The sequence below is a fragment of the Acinonyx jubatus genome, chromosome E2 (genome assembly GCF_027475565.1).
Source record: "Acinonyx jubatus isolate Ajub_Pintada_27869175 chromosome E2, VMU_Ajub_asm_v1.0, whole genome shotgun sequence".
Taxonomy (NCBI): Eukaryota; Metazoa; Chordata; class Mammalia; order Carnivora; family Felidae; genus Acinonyx; species Acinonyx jubatus.
In genome coordinates, this window is record NC_069396.1 from 18260535 (window position 1) to 18274820 (window position 14286).

Below are 14286 nucleotides of genomic sequence, written 5' to 3' on the forward strand. Positions count from 1 at the left end.
CCCTCACGCTAACCATAGCACATCTGGAAGGTTCCTTTGCTATCGTGGACTTAGAATCCCATAATGTTTGGGGTGCCTGGGTGGCTCAGTCAGTTGAGTGTGTGACTATTGATTTCGGCTCAGGCCATGATCCCATGGTTGTGGGACTGAGCCCGGCTTCAGGCTCTGCGCTGAGTGTGGAACCTGCTTGGAATTCTCTCTCCCTCTCCCTCTGCCCCTCCCCTACCCATGTGTGTGTGTGCTTTCTCTCTCTCTAAAATAAATACAATGAAATTTTTTTTTTTTAAAATACAAGAACCCCCTGATATTTGGTGACTGAAGCAACATGAGCTGGTTTGATCCAGTTCTCTGTTTTGCAGAACTTCCTTTGCTGTATTTCATCCAAGTAGCTCTAAGCACTTTCTTTGGTACTTCTGTTCATTTCATGTGCTTGTTCAGAATCAGGAAGGAAATTAGTAATCAAAATGCCCAGCCACCTGCAAAGGTCACATTAAGGGGAACGGGTGATGAGAATCTGTCTTCTGGCTAGGCCCTAGCATGAAACCCCCCCTAGACTCAACTCTCCCAGATCCAAGTCACACCACCTGTCTTTGTACTATGAAAATCAGTGAGGGAGAAGGACCTGAGATAGGCTCATAACAGATAACACAGATAACACAACACATCTACCCACAGGCAGGCTCAACTCATCAGATCCACCAGCTGACTCAAGAAAAGCAGACTCTTAGCTCCCCTGGTTGTTGGGGAATGAGTGGAAAGGAGGATGGAGAGCATAGGCTTAGGTATCACTGAGAACTGAGTTCAAGTTCTGGCCCTGCCAGTTGTTAGCCTTGGCCCAAGTGCAACATGCACAGGGGGATGCCCTGGGCAGCCACGGGGGTCAGATCTTGGAGTCCAGGGGTTAGAGAAAGGATATTACTAACTATGAGTCTAAAACTGAGGTGTCCTTGGGGCACCTGGGTGGCTCAGTCAGTTTATTGTCCGACTTCAGCTCAGGACATGATCTCGTGGTTTGTGAGTTAGAGCCCCGCATCGGGCTCTGTGCTGACGGCTCAGAGCCTGGAGCCTGCTTTGGATTCTGTGTCTCCCCTTCTCTCTGCTTCTCCCATGCTCATGCTCTGTCTCTCTCTGTCTCTTGATAATAAATAAATGTTTAAAAACTTTTTTTATTAAACTAAGGGTCTTAACCTAGGAAAGATGTATCAGTGTTACCAAGAAAGATTTTTCAAAAGACTAATTAATACTTCCTCCCTGCCCCTATCTACCCCACGCCTATACAGAATTCTCAACAGATAGAACACCAAAAAGAGAAGAAGCAGAATGAACTGAGCAGTTTAACTCTTCTGCCTCATGTGTGAGACATGTCTTATCCAAAGAGGGGCAGTGGAGAAGACAGAGCCAACAGCCTAGGTAGGAGAAGCCAGAAAACTGGAGAATAATAAAGATGTCTGAGTGCATGTGTTGTGAAGCAACACCACCCCATACCGGGCCCTCTTCCCCAAGGCGGGGTGATGAATTTGACATCCACAGTTGTCCACATCCACTCCATCCTACACAGAGGGGTCTGACTAGAGGTTCCTAAGTACAGATGTCAACTGATCCATAGCTAGACACTTCTAAACTACACCCAGGCACCTCTAAACTGAGATGCCATCAAGAGGGAGCACTGATATTGGCATAGGGGTCACAAGACCATGGCTCTAGACACTGCTCTGCCTGCTACTTACTTGCTATATAATCTTGGGCAAACTACTTTTATCTCTCTGTGCTTTAGTTTTATTATTGTTGATCAAATAGAGATGACAAATGCCTGCCCTATTTACTTCAAGGGGTTTGAAGAACAAATGGAATAAATGCTAGAATATATTTTGAAAAGGAAATTACCCTACAAACCGCAGGGATATACTATAGGTACTATATACATATATAGGCACGTTATATATATTACTACAGTACATAATATATATATTACATGTTATGTTATTTATATATAAGTATTATATATTATTATTATACATACAGTGTGCATATATATGTGTGTGTGTGTGTGTGTGTGTGTGTACCTATCTTCACGTGGAGAAAATGAAAAGGCACCAAGCCCCTCAACACACTGGTCTTCCAATATCCCAAAGACAGTGGGGCTGGAGGAATATATATGGTTGAGCTGCTGACACAGCAGCTAGCACAAATAATGGCAGCTTTTATTGGTGGTACCCTATCCCAAGTTACTCTAGCCTATGAGAGGCACTAGAAGGTTTAAAGCGCAGACAGGGAAGCCGGAATGGAGGATGAAAACAAAGGAACTAAGAGGAGCAACAAGGAGAGAACTGGTAGACTGACAAAGAAGTAAAAGGTGCATATGGCTTGGTAGCAAATGTCAACCCTACAGGCCCTGGCAGCTCACAACACGGTGACAAACGCCAACCTGGCTGCAGGGCCTCATAAACCTGACTTTTGGAATCACCAAGGGAAGGGGAGCAGAGGCGACCAAGCTCAACTTGCCTCACATGACACTGGCCAGGCTGCTCTCAAAGGCTGGTGGTGGACTCTGCCAGTGTGGAGGGGACCCACTGTTGCTCTCAGCAAGCCCGCTGGGAGAGGCCAACCCCCACCACCACTGGCACAGAGTTTGTCCATAATCTACAGATAGCCTGGCCTATGCTCACATGATCTTCTCAGAAGGTAGATAGGCAATACAGAAGAGCCTCTAAATGACTCCTTAAGCCCCTCGGCTCTCAGTTGACATGTCTCCAAGCCCCGGACTTTGGAGGAACTCCAAGGCTGCTATTGGTTCGTTCAGGGGTTCCCAAACCTGACTGTATGTCACAATCACTGGGAAGCCTTTCAAAAATTTTCCGGACTCCAGGGGTGCCTACCTGGCTCAGTCACTAGAGCATAGGACTCTTGATCTTAGGGTCGTAAGTTTAAGCTCCACACTGGGCACAGAGCTTACTTAAAGAAAAAATTTTTCAGACTCCAGGTGGAGTAACTGATAAACTGAGTCATTAAATCTTGGGGGAGGAGGGGTGCCTGGGTGGCTCAGTTGGCTAAGCGTCCGACTTTGATTTCGGCTCAGGCCATGATCTCATGGTTCATGAGTTCGAGTCCCACATCGGGCTCTCTGCTGGCAGTGCAGAGTACACTTTGGATCCTCTGTCCTCCTCTCTCTCTGCCCCTCCCCTGCTCACGTGCACATACTCTCTCTCTCCGTCTCAAAAATAAACTAACATTAAAAAAAATCTTGTTGGGGGAGATGAGGGTGGGTGCATGTTCAGACAACTCTAGTTCACAAGCAAGTTTAAGGACCTCTATTTTCACTCCTGCAGGACTTACCTTCTCAATCTTGTCAGGGTCTGACAGCAGAGCAGCTCCCATTCCCCCCTAAGAAGAAGCACACAGAGGGTCTTCTTACACTTGGAGAAGGGTAGTCCCTCCCCATGGTATGGCAACGTGGTGTGGCAACCTGGCACTTACAGCTAAGAGACCAAGCAAGGTTCACTGGCAATTAGCACTTCCCCTCAGCAAGAAGGAAAGCAGCAGCAACTAGGCTCACAATGCCAGGGATCAGAGTTTGATGAATTCTAAAAGTCATCACTCTGATCCTCTTAGCAAAATCCACAGATCTATCCAGAAGTGGGTTCTACAAAAATTGTTTTTCAGGAGTGCCCATTCCCTACTCAGGATCTCAGTGTCTCAATAAGCTAAACCCCACAATCTGCCAAGCCCTTTAAAAAGCAATGAAGCATTCTCCCTTCGAAATGAGATCCAATGTACCTTCCTCCTATCCTACCAACACTTGCTTTGGTACTACCACCACCAGCAAAGCCACTTAGAGGAATATAACCTGCAAATCTTGTCCAGGCTCTTCTTCCCTGGCAGCAACAATGCTCCAGCCCAGCATCAAACTCTAGCAAAAGCCCCAGCTAATGGAAACCAACAACCTGAGGAGCTATTTAAATCCTGACATTAACAACACCAGTTGAGTTTTGATGGTGAGATTATTAGTGATTGGTGTTTTTTGTTTTTGGGGGGTTTTTTTGTACTTTTCTATATCACACAAGTTCTGGACAATGGTATGAATTACTTTAATAATCAGGAAACGGGAGGATCTCTACAATGGTAAAGGGAAAAAAACAAACCCAATAAATAAATCGCTTGTCAGTATATAGACTGCATGCCAATGAATGCTCAAAGGATGGGCTCAGAAGTTTTAAGTTCAGTTATTACAGTGTAATTTCCTATTTAAGGATGACAGATTAGAATCAGAGAACTCTGAACCACCACAGACTCAGCCAGCCTGAGCTTGCATTTCAGAGGAAAATGGGAAAGGCAGAGGAGCTACCAGCCCTGGCCTACCTTGTTACAGATACAACCTTAGAGGCCTTAAGGAAAGCCCTGGCCACTCACCCCAACTCCGTGTGTCCTCACGCATGATCCGGCCCTTCCTTGGGTAATCACAGAATCTAAAATCCAGTCTTACTGGCCCTTCCACAACATTGGTTTTCTCAATTAGTATTTCCTTCCTTCCTTCCTTTCTTTTTAACTTATTTGCTTTTTTGAATAGGTGACACATTAAAAATTTTCAAGGTTCAAAAGGGAAAAAGTAAGAACTCTCCTTCCCTGAGGAATAGAAAACTTTTCATATTATGTTTCTATAAGGCTTCAATTTTTGAACCACGAGAAGAGAGTGGCTATTCAGGTGGCATGTACTGGTATAGCACACTGGTAGACATCTGTTCTGACCGGTCAGGGCCAGTGCTGTACCAGTTGTTAGTTATTTTGGGAAGCACCCCTATAATGGGAATTTATTCCCTATGCCAAACCAAAGAAAAACTTGGTTTCCTTCCCCAGGGAAAGGCAGTGTTACTAGTTTCCTGTGTGTCTTTCCAAATACATTCTATGAAGAGAAATGTAAATATATACATAAATATTCATTCCCCATTCCTCATATATAAATGGTGGTATACCATATCTAATTTGGCTCCTTGCTTTTTCATTCCACAATGTGTCAAGGAGATTATGCCACTAATTTAAACTCTGCTCCTTACATAACTCAGAAGCACAAAGGAGTAATTAGAAGACAGCAAAATATGGTCCCAAGTTTTCAACTCCTCATAGACAATTTCAAACCTCCACAATCCCTTGAAATAGCTGTCGACAAGTCCTGTGGTTTTCAAGCAACCAAAGATCCCTTCCCTCAAGTAGCCTTCTGCCTCCTGGCCTAAAGCCAAAGCCCCAAGCCACATAACTCCTGGGAGCAGAGTGGCTGACTCTGGGCAGTGGATCCAGGGGGACATCTGCTATGTCTACACTGCAGATCCTGACCATGAACCCTGTGATAAGATTCCCAGCGGCAGCCCTGCAGTCAGTCCCAAGCTGTTCTTGTTTTCTGCCCCACACATGCTTTTCTTCCAGCAGTCCCAATCACACTGAAGACCAACTGTCCTCCTGGCTACGTCTTTCCTCCCTCTCCCGCAACCACTCACCCCACCTCCCCACACCCGGTCTGATCATTTGCCACCCAACTCCTATCAAATTCTACTCCAGTTTCACTTCTCCTCTCCCCATCCCTGGTCTCCCCTATGAACCCAGGACGTTCATCTCCTAAATCTGTGTTTCTAAGTATTTCTACACAGAATATATTTGGAAAGAGATAAGAAAATAGTAACACTGGTTTCCCCTAGGGAAGGAAACTAAGTTTCTGATCACATGCCTTCTCTGTTCAAAAAGGTGAGAAATATCAAAAGTCCAAGTTCAGCTAATCTGGTCCTAACCAAAATTTACAATCTTGTGCTCCTCTGCTTTCTCTTTGTCTTCCGCTACCCAACTCTCAAGTCAAATCAAGGTTCTCTGCCTCTACCTCATGTTGGCCTCCAGGCCCCTGCCTTTGCCACTCCCTCTGCCTGCAGGGTCCCAAATCTCCTCATCAAGGACCACATTTCCCTATATGATACTGAGTTTAAGGGCTGCCTTTCCACTCCTTTCTGTGAGCTACCCTAGCACTGTTCTGACCTTCTGATATGACAATGGGGACACATGTATTGCATGCTCTATTTTTTTAAATATATGTCTCAGTTTTATTCATGAAACAACAAAGTCCTGTTCACATTTTTTCTTTTAACATTCACATCATTAATTACTCACGCATAAGTGCTGTGTGTTTATCTATGTGTGTATGTATATGTGTGTGTATATATATAAAATTTTTCCTGAACTATTTCCAGGTAAGTTACATTACATGATAGCCCTTCACATTGAAATATTTCAATGTGTATTTTCTAAGAATAGAGATATTCTTGGGATGCCTCATTGGCTCAGTCAGTGGAGCATGCAACTCTTGATCTAAGGGTTATGAGTTTGAGCCCCACATTGGGTATAAAGATTACTTAAAAATAAAATCTTAAAAAAAAAAAAGAATAGAGATATTCTTACAAAACCATAGAAGAGTTATCAATTTGATAAATTTACACTGATACAGTATTTCTAGCTAATCTAGTATGGCCCATATTCCAATTTTGCCAGTTGATCTAATAATATCCTTTTGAGCATTTTTCCCATCTACTACAGGATCTAGTCCAGAGTCAGGTACCATACTTAGCTGTAATGTCTTATTAGTTGCCTTTACCCTGTACCTTGTACTTGTAAGGCATATAAACAAATCAGTTTACCTTGGTGGAATACTCTTTTGGGCAGCCCATGTTGACATCAATCCCAGCCACATCATTTTCCCTGGAAAAACATGAAATAGTAAAGGTAATAAATATTCAACTTAAGGAGAGAAGTTAGAGTCAAAGGCACAGGTCTGTGTTCATGAACCTCTTGCTGTGTGCCTCAGTAACAGAAGGTGAAAAAACTGGTCTCTGAAATGTACAACTGCCTTCCCTGAGCAGAGCTCAAGAGGAAGAGCATTTTGTGCTCAAACATCTACAAAGGGCTAGTTGTAGAGGACTTTGCTACTTGGGAATTTTACCAGATAATCCAAATACTGAGTGACAGCCACACTGAACCCAGTCCCAAGAGTTCCACTTCTGACTCGGGTAGTGAAAGCTATTTGTCAATGCAAAGAAGTGACATGAGTATAAGAGCCCCTTCCCAGAGCACTGGTTCTAGTAGAAGTTACAGGACTGTCTTTTGTTTGCTGGGCTGCACAGATGGCTTACTCCAAACAATTTTCCGATGTGGAAGGACCCTTAGCTCATCTTCCATTATGTATACAGTTAACAGTCTGTAGCTACTGCCTGTATTCCTTCTCACCATTATTGTAATTAATAACAACAGCTAACAGGGTGCCTGGGTGGCTCAGTTGGTTAAGTGTCTGACTCTTGTTGATCTTGGCTCAGGTCATGATTTCACAGTTCATGAGATCGACCCCTGCGTCAGGCTCTGTGCTGACAATGCAGAGCCTGCTTGAGATATTCTCTCTCTCTCTCTCTCTCTCTCTCTACCTCTCCCCAGTTCACTCTCTCTCTCTCTCAAAATAAATAAATAAACATGAAAAAATTTTTAAAAATAATAATAGCTAATACTAAATGCTATGTGCCACTTACTGCAAAGACATCTATATGCATTATTTAATTTACCCTCCCCTATAATGTTAGAGGTAGGTAGTACAACAGGTCTCTTTTTTTTTTTCTAAGATTTTACATTTTATTTATTTCTTTATTTATTTAATGTTTTTGAGAGAGAGACAGAGAGAGAGAGTGGGGGAGAGGCAGAGAGAGAGAGAGGGAGACAGAATCCGAAGCAGGCTTCAGGCTCTGAGCTATCAGCACAGAGCCTGATGCAGGGCTCAAACCCATGAACTGCGAGATCGTGAACTGAGCCGAAGTCGGACACTTAACCAACTGAACCACCCAGGCGTCCCTATAGGTCTCATTTCAAAGATAAGGAAACTAAGTTCTCAGTATGGTTAAGTAACTTACCTACGGTCACTCAGCAAGCAGCAACCCAGAATTCCAACCCAGGTCTGTCTGACTCCAAAGCCTATCTCCTTAACCACAGTACACTCCCGCCTTCATTAATTTAGGCAGCAATGAGCCTTACCTACATTACATGAGACTTAAAACCTTAGGGCTCATAGTCGTAAGAATCCCTGGAAATCCATGAATAACCCCTAAAAAATAGTCACCCAAGCAGAGGTTATCTGAGATCTGGGCACAGTGGGTACATGTGAGTCCCAGGTCCGCCCTTGAATGCCACAAACAAAGAAAAAGAAAACAGACATTCTTCACCTGGAAAGAGAAGGTAGTAAGTTAAGAGTCAGGAAGGTGGTCACCTCCAAAATCACCAGAAATAGTAAAGCTTCACAGGAGAGGCAAGACAATCCCAAACGGAGAACTTACACAAGTCTGGCCACAGCAAGGGCTCGCTCTGCATCTGAAGTCCCCTGGGAACACAAGAGGCTGCATCAACCACCATCCCTGACACAGAAACACATGCACAAACACATCTGTGCATGCCATACGTGCGCATGCGTGCACACGCAGCCACAAATAGAATCTGCTGGCATTCTCTTAAACAGCCAGCCAGCCCACTGGACTGGGTCACTGTCGGAGGTAAAAATTGGACTTAAAAGGGCTAAAAAATGTCCTCAAAGCTGTGATTACTTTCAAACATATAAAAAAGTTAACAAAATTTTATAGTGAACATTCATATACTCACTACTTACATTCTACAATTAACATTTTGCTATATTTGCTTTATCATGTCTACCCATTATTCTTAGCATTTTTTAAAAAATTTAAACATCATTCAAAACCTATTTCTGAAAAGTCACCAAAAATGCCCAAAGTGAGAGAAGAGCACTAGGAGTCATTATAACCCTAACATAAACAAACTACTCTTGAGGAAACCTAATTTTTTTTCTATGGGAAATATATACAGACTATACAAAAACAAAGAACATGAACTAAATAACCAATTGTAGGGGGTAAAAATATTTAAGTCATGCCAAACAAATAATTCCTACAACTAAGGAAATTAAAATTGACACTGGAGGCATGTAACAGAGAACTATGGCCTGATTTCCTTAAATTGTCTCTACCAGTGTAATTGCTCATGAACAAATCTTTGAAAAACATTAAAGCAGAGTCTTAGGAAACCACAACTATGCAACAAAGCCCAGGCGTTTAAAGATGGGTGAGCCTTGGGAGGGCGCTCAGCCCTGGGATCTCATACCATCTGGAAGACAACCCTGCTCTGTTCTCTTTTGCAGGTGCGGAAGACTACTCGGTCATCAGGAGCAACAAAGTCCACTGTGCTCAGCACCTCTGCAAGAAAACACAAACACATGGGGCCACCCAATGAGGAAGCAAGTTCAACCTAGCCTATTCCCTGGAAGAAAACACAGCAGAAGTATCACTTTGAAGGGGAAAAAGGGATACTGGAAGTACACACAATTCTTAAAAGAAATCAGTGTACACATGGAGGCTTCTGAGGTGCTGATGATGGTCCCTTCCCTGACTTAGGTGATGGTTAGTTACATGGTTGATTGCTTTACAGCTATTTGTTATACTGCATGCTTGTGTTTTATGCACTATCTTGGTATAGTGTTTACATTTCACAATTTTTAAAACACTGGAAAAAAATGTACATACAAGAAACCTTGTCTATGTTTCAGATTTGGCCCATATTTTCCCAGCTGTCACTCTGAAGTTCAATAAAGTTGCCCTTGCTTTTTGTTTGTTTGTTTGTTTTTAATGTTTACTTTTTAGAGAAAGGGAGAGAGAGACAGAGTGCAAGTAGAGGAGGGGCAGAGAGAAAAGGGGGGTTGCACAGAATCCGAAGCAGGCTCCAGGCTCTAAGCTGTCAGTTAAGAGCCCAATGCAGGGCTCGAACTCCACAAACCGTGAGATCATGACCTGAGCCAAAGTCAGACACTTAACCGACTGAGCCACCTAGGCGCCCCTTAGTTGTTCTTACTTAATTATTTATCATGTGCTAAGTACTATGAGTGGAGATTTATTCAACTACAGTCAACTCTCATTATGTGGACTTATGTACTTGCAGATTTGCTGGCTTGCTAAAATGTATCTATAACCCCAAAATCAATATATAGAACTACGAAAAAATATTCGGTCACCTGATGCATGTCTTCCCAGCTGAGATCAAACAAGGCAATACTCTACCTTCTTGTTTCAGCTGTCATTCTGTAAATAAATGTCCTTATGGTGGTATATTTAATGCCACATTTCTGTGCCTTTTGTTGCTCCCACCATTTAAAATGGTCCCAAGCACAGTGCTGAAGTGCTATCTAGTGTTCCTAAGCACAAGAAGGATGTGAAGTGCCTTCTGGAGAAAATGTATATCAAACAACATTTGTTCTAACATGAAGTTGTAGTGCTGCTGGCTGTGAGTTCAATGCTGGAGTAGAAACACACGTAAAACAAGGTTATGTATCGATCTGTTGGTGAAAATGTTGTGACCAGAGGCTCCCAGGAATCTAATCCTGTATTTCCCTTAAGAACAATGGTTCAGTATTTGCTAGTTTGGGTTTCAAAGCAACTTTATAGAACATAACTATTGCAAATAACAAGAATTTCATATGCTCCTTCAAAATAGAGCTCTACGGTAGGTACTACCATTATTAGCTTTCAAAGATGACTGCCACATGAAAGAGATCCAACGTAGCAGATGAGAGAATACGCCTACCTTGTGCATTTATTTTAAGAAATAAATTAGATCTTTAATACACGTCAAGCACTTCCACAAATGGAACCAGTTATTATCACCCCAGCACTAAACAGATTAGAAGGTTAAAAATGTAGGATACAGGTGGTGACACGTTGGGAGCGGTAATTGAAAAGAATTCCCACAGTACAGGCTCATGACTGGCAGTAGGAAGACTGGGAGAAGAACCACAAAAACTCAGTGTGTTTATACTATAGCTTTATTATAACAGCAAAATACTGGAAACCCCTGTTAAAGCATGGATGAAATCAATTCTGATATAGTTATCTGTAGGTACTAACATGGGAAAATGTCCTAGCAAAAAAGTAAGAGGCAAAATATGCACAGCCTGATCCTAAGAAAGGGTGTAGATATAAACATGTTCTATTTTTTTTTTAATTTTTTTTTCAACGTTTTTTATTTATTTTTGGGACAGAGAGAGACAGAGCATGAACGGGGGAGGGGCAAAGAGAGAGGGAGACACAGAATCGGAAACAGGCTCCAGGCTCCGAGCCATCAGCCCAGAGCCTGACGCGGGGCTCGAACTCACGGACCATGAGATCGTGACCTGGCTGAAGTCGGACGCTTAACCGACTCCGCCACCCAGGCGCCCCAACATGTTCTATTTTTATATACACGCTTTACTAAATGTACAAAAAATATACATTATTCCTCTCTGTGATTACTTCTTCAAATAGGAGATTATGGGGGATTTTCATTTTCTATGTTATACAGGTCTATAGTAATAAATTTTTCATAACAAAAAAACTATAAATCTAAAACAATTAAAGACAAAATTGAGTCATAACTTCTGGCAAACTGATATTAAGGTTTCACAAACGTGCGTACATTTCGAAAACCTCCAACAATACCACAGTTCTAATCAAAACAGAATCAGCCTCATCAATAAAGCACCAGCAAAACCACAATTTAGCACAACCACTTCTATCTGCAAAGTACTTACATGTACCTTATCTTATTTGATTCTCACTCCAACCCTATGATTTAAGTAAAGCAGGGATTTTGATTTCAATTTTACAGCTGAAGAAATGGAGGCAGAGAGGTCATATGACTTGCCCAAAGTCACACAGCTATCGGGTGGCAGAGCCAGGAACAATGCTGAAGCCATCCCAAGCCCAAGGCTTTTCTATGTCAATTTCTATGCCAGCAAGCCTGTGATGGAAGGTTATCTCAGCCTGTTCCACATGTGGCTCTTTGTCACAGTCTCTGGAGAGTAGTGACTCTTTTCAAGGGAGCACATGATCCACAAAATTACACAGCCAGACAAGGAGCACACTGGAAGGACACCGTCACCGCAGGCAAGGGCAGTGGTAGTGCTGCATGGCCCTGACCAGGCACATGCACAATCCTGGGACCAGAACTGCACTCACCATTAACAACTCTCTTGCACTGAAGCATCTTGAGATCAATCAGCTCCTGCAGAGGAATCAGAGGGCATTTGTCAGTGCTGGTCATGTAGGTAATGGGTACAGGGGAGGGACCTTCATCACAAACCTAATGGGGGTCACTTGGCCTGTCACCCTACTACTAACAACAAATTATGGCTTTGGGGAAATGTAGTGCTGACCTCCTCACCTAAACATGGCAAGGAGGAGCCTGAGTAAGCTACCCTCAATCAGCTGCTCTCCCCAGGGCCCTTGGAGATACTGGGGGCCTAGAAAGGGTGAGCCACTCAGGGAGCCAAAGACAAGACAACGGCCCAGATTATGGACACCTAGACACTCTCCTCACCTACTAATCTCAGCTCCAGTCGATCCCCTCAAAGAACCTCGCACCTCATCCTTATACAAACAGCAGACAATGAAGGGCTCCCAGGAAATATCCAAATGACAGAAGCAGGACCAGTGAATAAAAGTAGAGGGAGAAGATTTGAGTCTAAAACTCCTGTCCAACATGGGTCATACTGTGTGGAAACAAAAGGGGTGAGCTCTTTAGCTCTGGACATATTCAAACAGACTCAGGAAAGAAAGGACAAAGAGGTTTCTTCAAAATCAGTATCATGAAAATGAATGACAAGCTCATGTCTCCTGAAGGATTGAGATTCTCTGCCTCTTGGTAGGAGACAACTGTTTTGCTTTGTTCAGCGATCATTTCAACAAATGTGTAAAATAAATCACAAGAGCCAGGCACCTGTCACACTTCCCAGAAACTTATGCCCAGGGGTTCTGGGGGTTCAGAAAAATACAGGAAGGAACTCTGTCCCCTGGTCCTCATCCCCATACTGACTACCCATGAGCCTCAGCAACTCTAGCCAGGTAGGCACAATAGCCTTTGCTCCCTCAGGGGAGCATGTAGGGCTAAAGTGGCCAAAGGGCACCTACAGCATCCGTGGGGCTCCCCCTAGCATACTCATCATCAAGGTTAGTACACACTGTTGGTGTTCCTGTGGCTCCCCACTCCATGTTGCAGTCAGGTCAACAAGTATCTAATGTCCACCAGGCCTGGCCAAACAAATCACCATTACCAAACAGTTATGGATAAACAGACGCCATTTAAGCCCCAAGAATCAATGTGGTGTCTCAAGGGATGGACAGAGCCCAACCAGACCCCTATAGCCAGTGATCTCAGTTGCAGGAGCAAGCAAAAACGCAAGGGGACAAGTGGGCGGCACTGAGTGGCCTGTACTCATAAAAAGAAGTTCTGCAAGGGCGCCTGGGTGGCTCAGTCTGTTGAGTGTCCGACATTAGCTCATGTTATGACCTCATGGTTTGTGAGTTTGAGCCCCGCATTGGGCTCTCTGCTGTCAACATGGAGCCCATTTTGGATCCTCTGCCCATCTCTCTCTCTCTGCCCCTCCCCCACTCGTATTCTCTCTCTGTCTCTGTCTCTCTCTCAAAAAATAAATAAAACATTAAAAAGAAGCAGCAGCAGCAGCTCTGCAGCCAGGCTGGGCTTTGGCTGGAGAGGAGCTGGGTAAAGCAAGGGTGGCCCGTGCTGGGGCCCCAGCCCTGCCAGCAATAACTTGTCCTCCCCAGGATTCCCAAACCACCCTCTGCCGAGTCCACCTTTACTACTTCTTCATATGCCAGTTATAGATAACACCTGTCATATCTTTACCATTAGACTGTGAACCCCCCGAGGAGGATCCTGTGTCCACACAAGAGTAGGCTTTGAGGACCCAGGCCAGGTAGCCTGAGCCCCAAGAGGAGGAGTTAAGGCAAAATGGTCCTTGAGATGTCTTATTTTCTTTTCCGTCGCCCCACCATACCAAAAGAGCTTTTGGGGCCTGGGTACTGTCTCATTCATCTTCAAATCACCAACATCCAGCACATTGCAAGTTCTCACTTAACATCTGCTGAAACCTCAAGACCTTACACAGACCTTACACAAGATCTTACACAAAACCTTTCTCAACTGCTTAAGTGGAGAAATTCATTTAAATTGTCACCAATAAAACCACAAGTGTGTCCGCTTACTCACATATCCTCAACACCACTGTTCATTTTAGTTAGTTCTATGGGTATAAAATGGAACCTCATAGTTTTGTTTTGTTTTTCACTGTATTTCCTTAATTAGTGAAAACAAACATTGTTTTTCCAAGTGGGACAGTTTATCATCTGTGAGTCTTTGTAGAAAACTGCCTTTTACATCTATACA

At 43.5% G+C, this 14286-nt stretch overlaps 1 protein-coding gene across 5 annotated transcripts in view; it reads right to left on the reverse strand.

Moving 5' to 3' along the window:
* Positions 1-14286, reverse strand: part of DUS2 (dihydrouridine synthase 2) — a 48843-nt gene that overhangs the window by 13333 nt on the left and 21224 nt on the right. For all 5 annotated transcript variants that reach the window (XM_015068794.3, XM_015068778.3, XM_053209966.1 and 2 more), the window contains 5 exons: positions 12060-12105; positions 9178-9269; positions 8343-8386; positions 6669-6729; positions 3334-3381 (listed from right to left, as the gene is read on the reverse strand). In XM_015068794.3, the coding sequence (XP_014924280.1) occupies positions 3334-3381; positions 6669-6729; positions 8343-8386; positions 9178-9269; positions 12060-12105 (291 nt within the window). The remainder of the gene's footprint in view (positions 1-3333; positions 3382-6668; positions 6730-8342; positions 8387-9177; positions 9270-12059; positions 12106-14286) is intronic.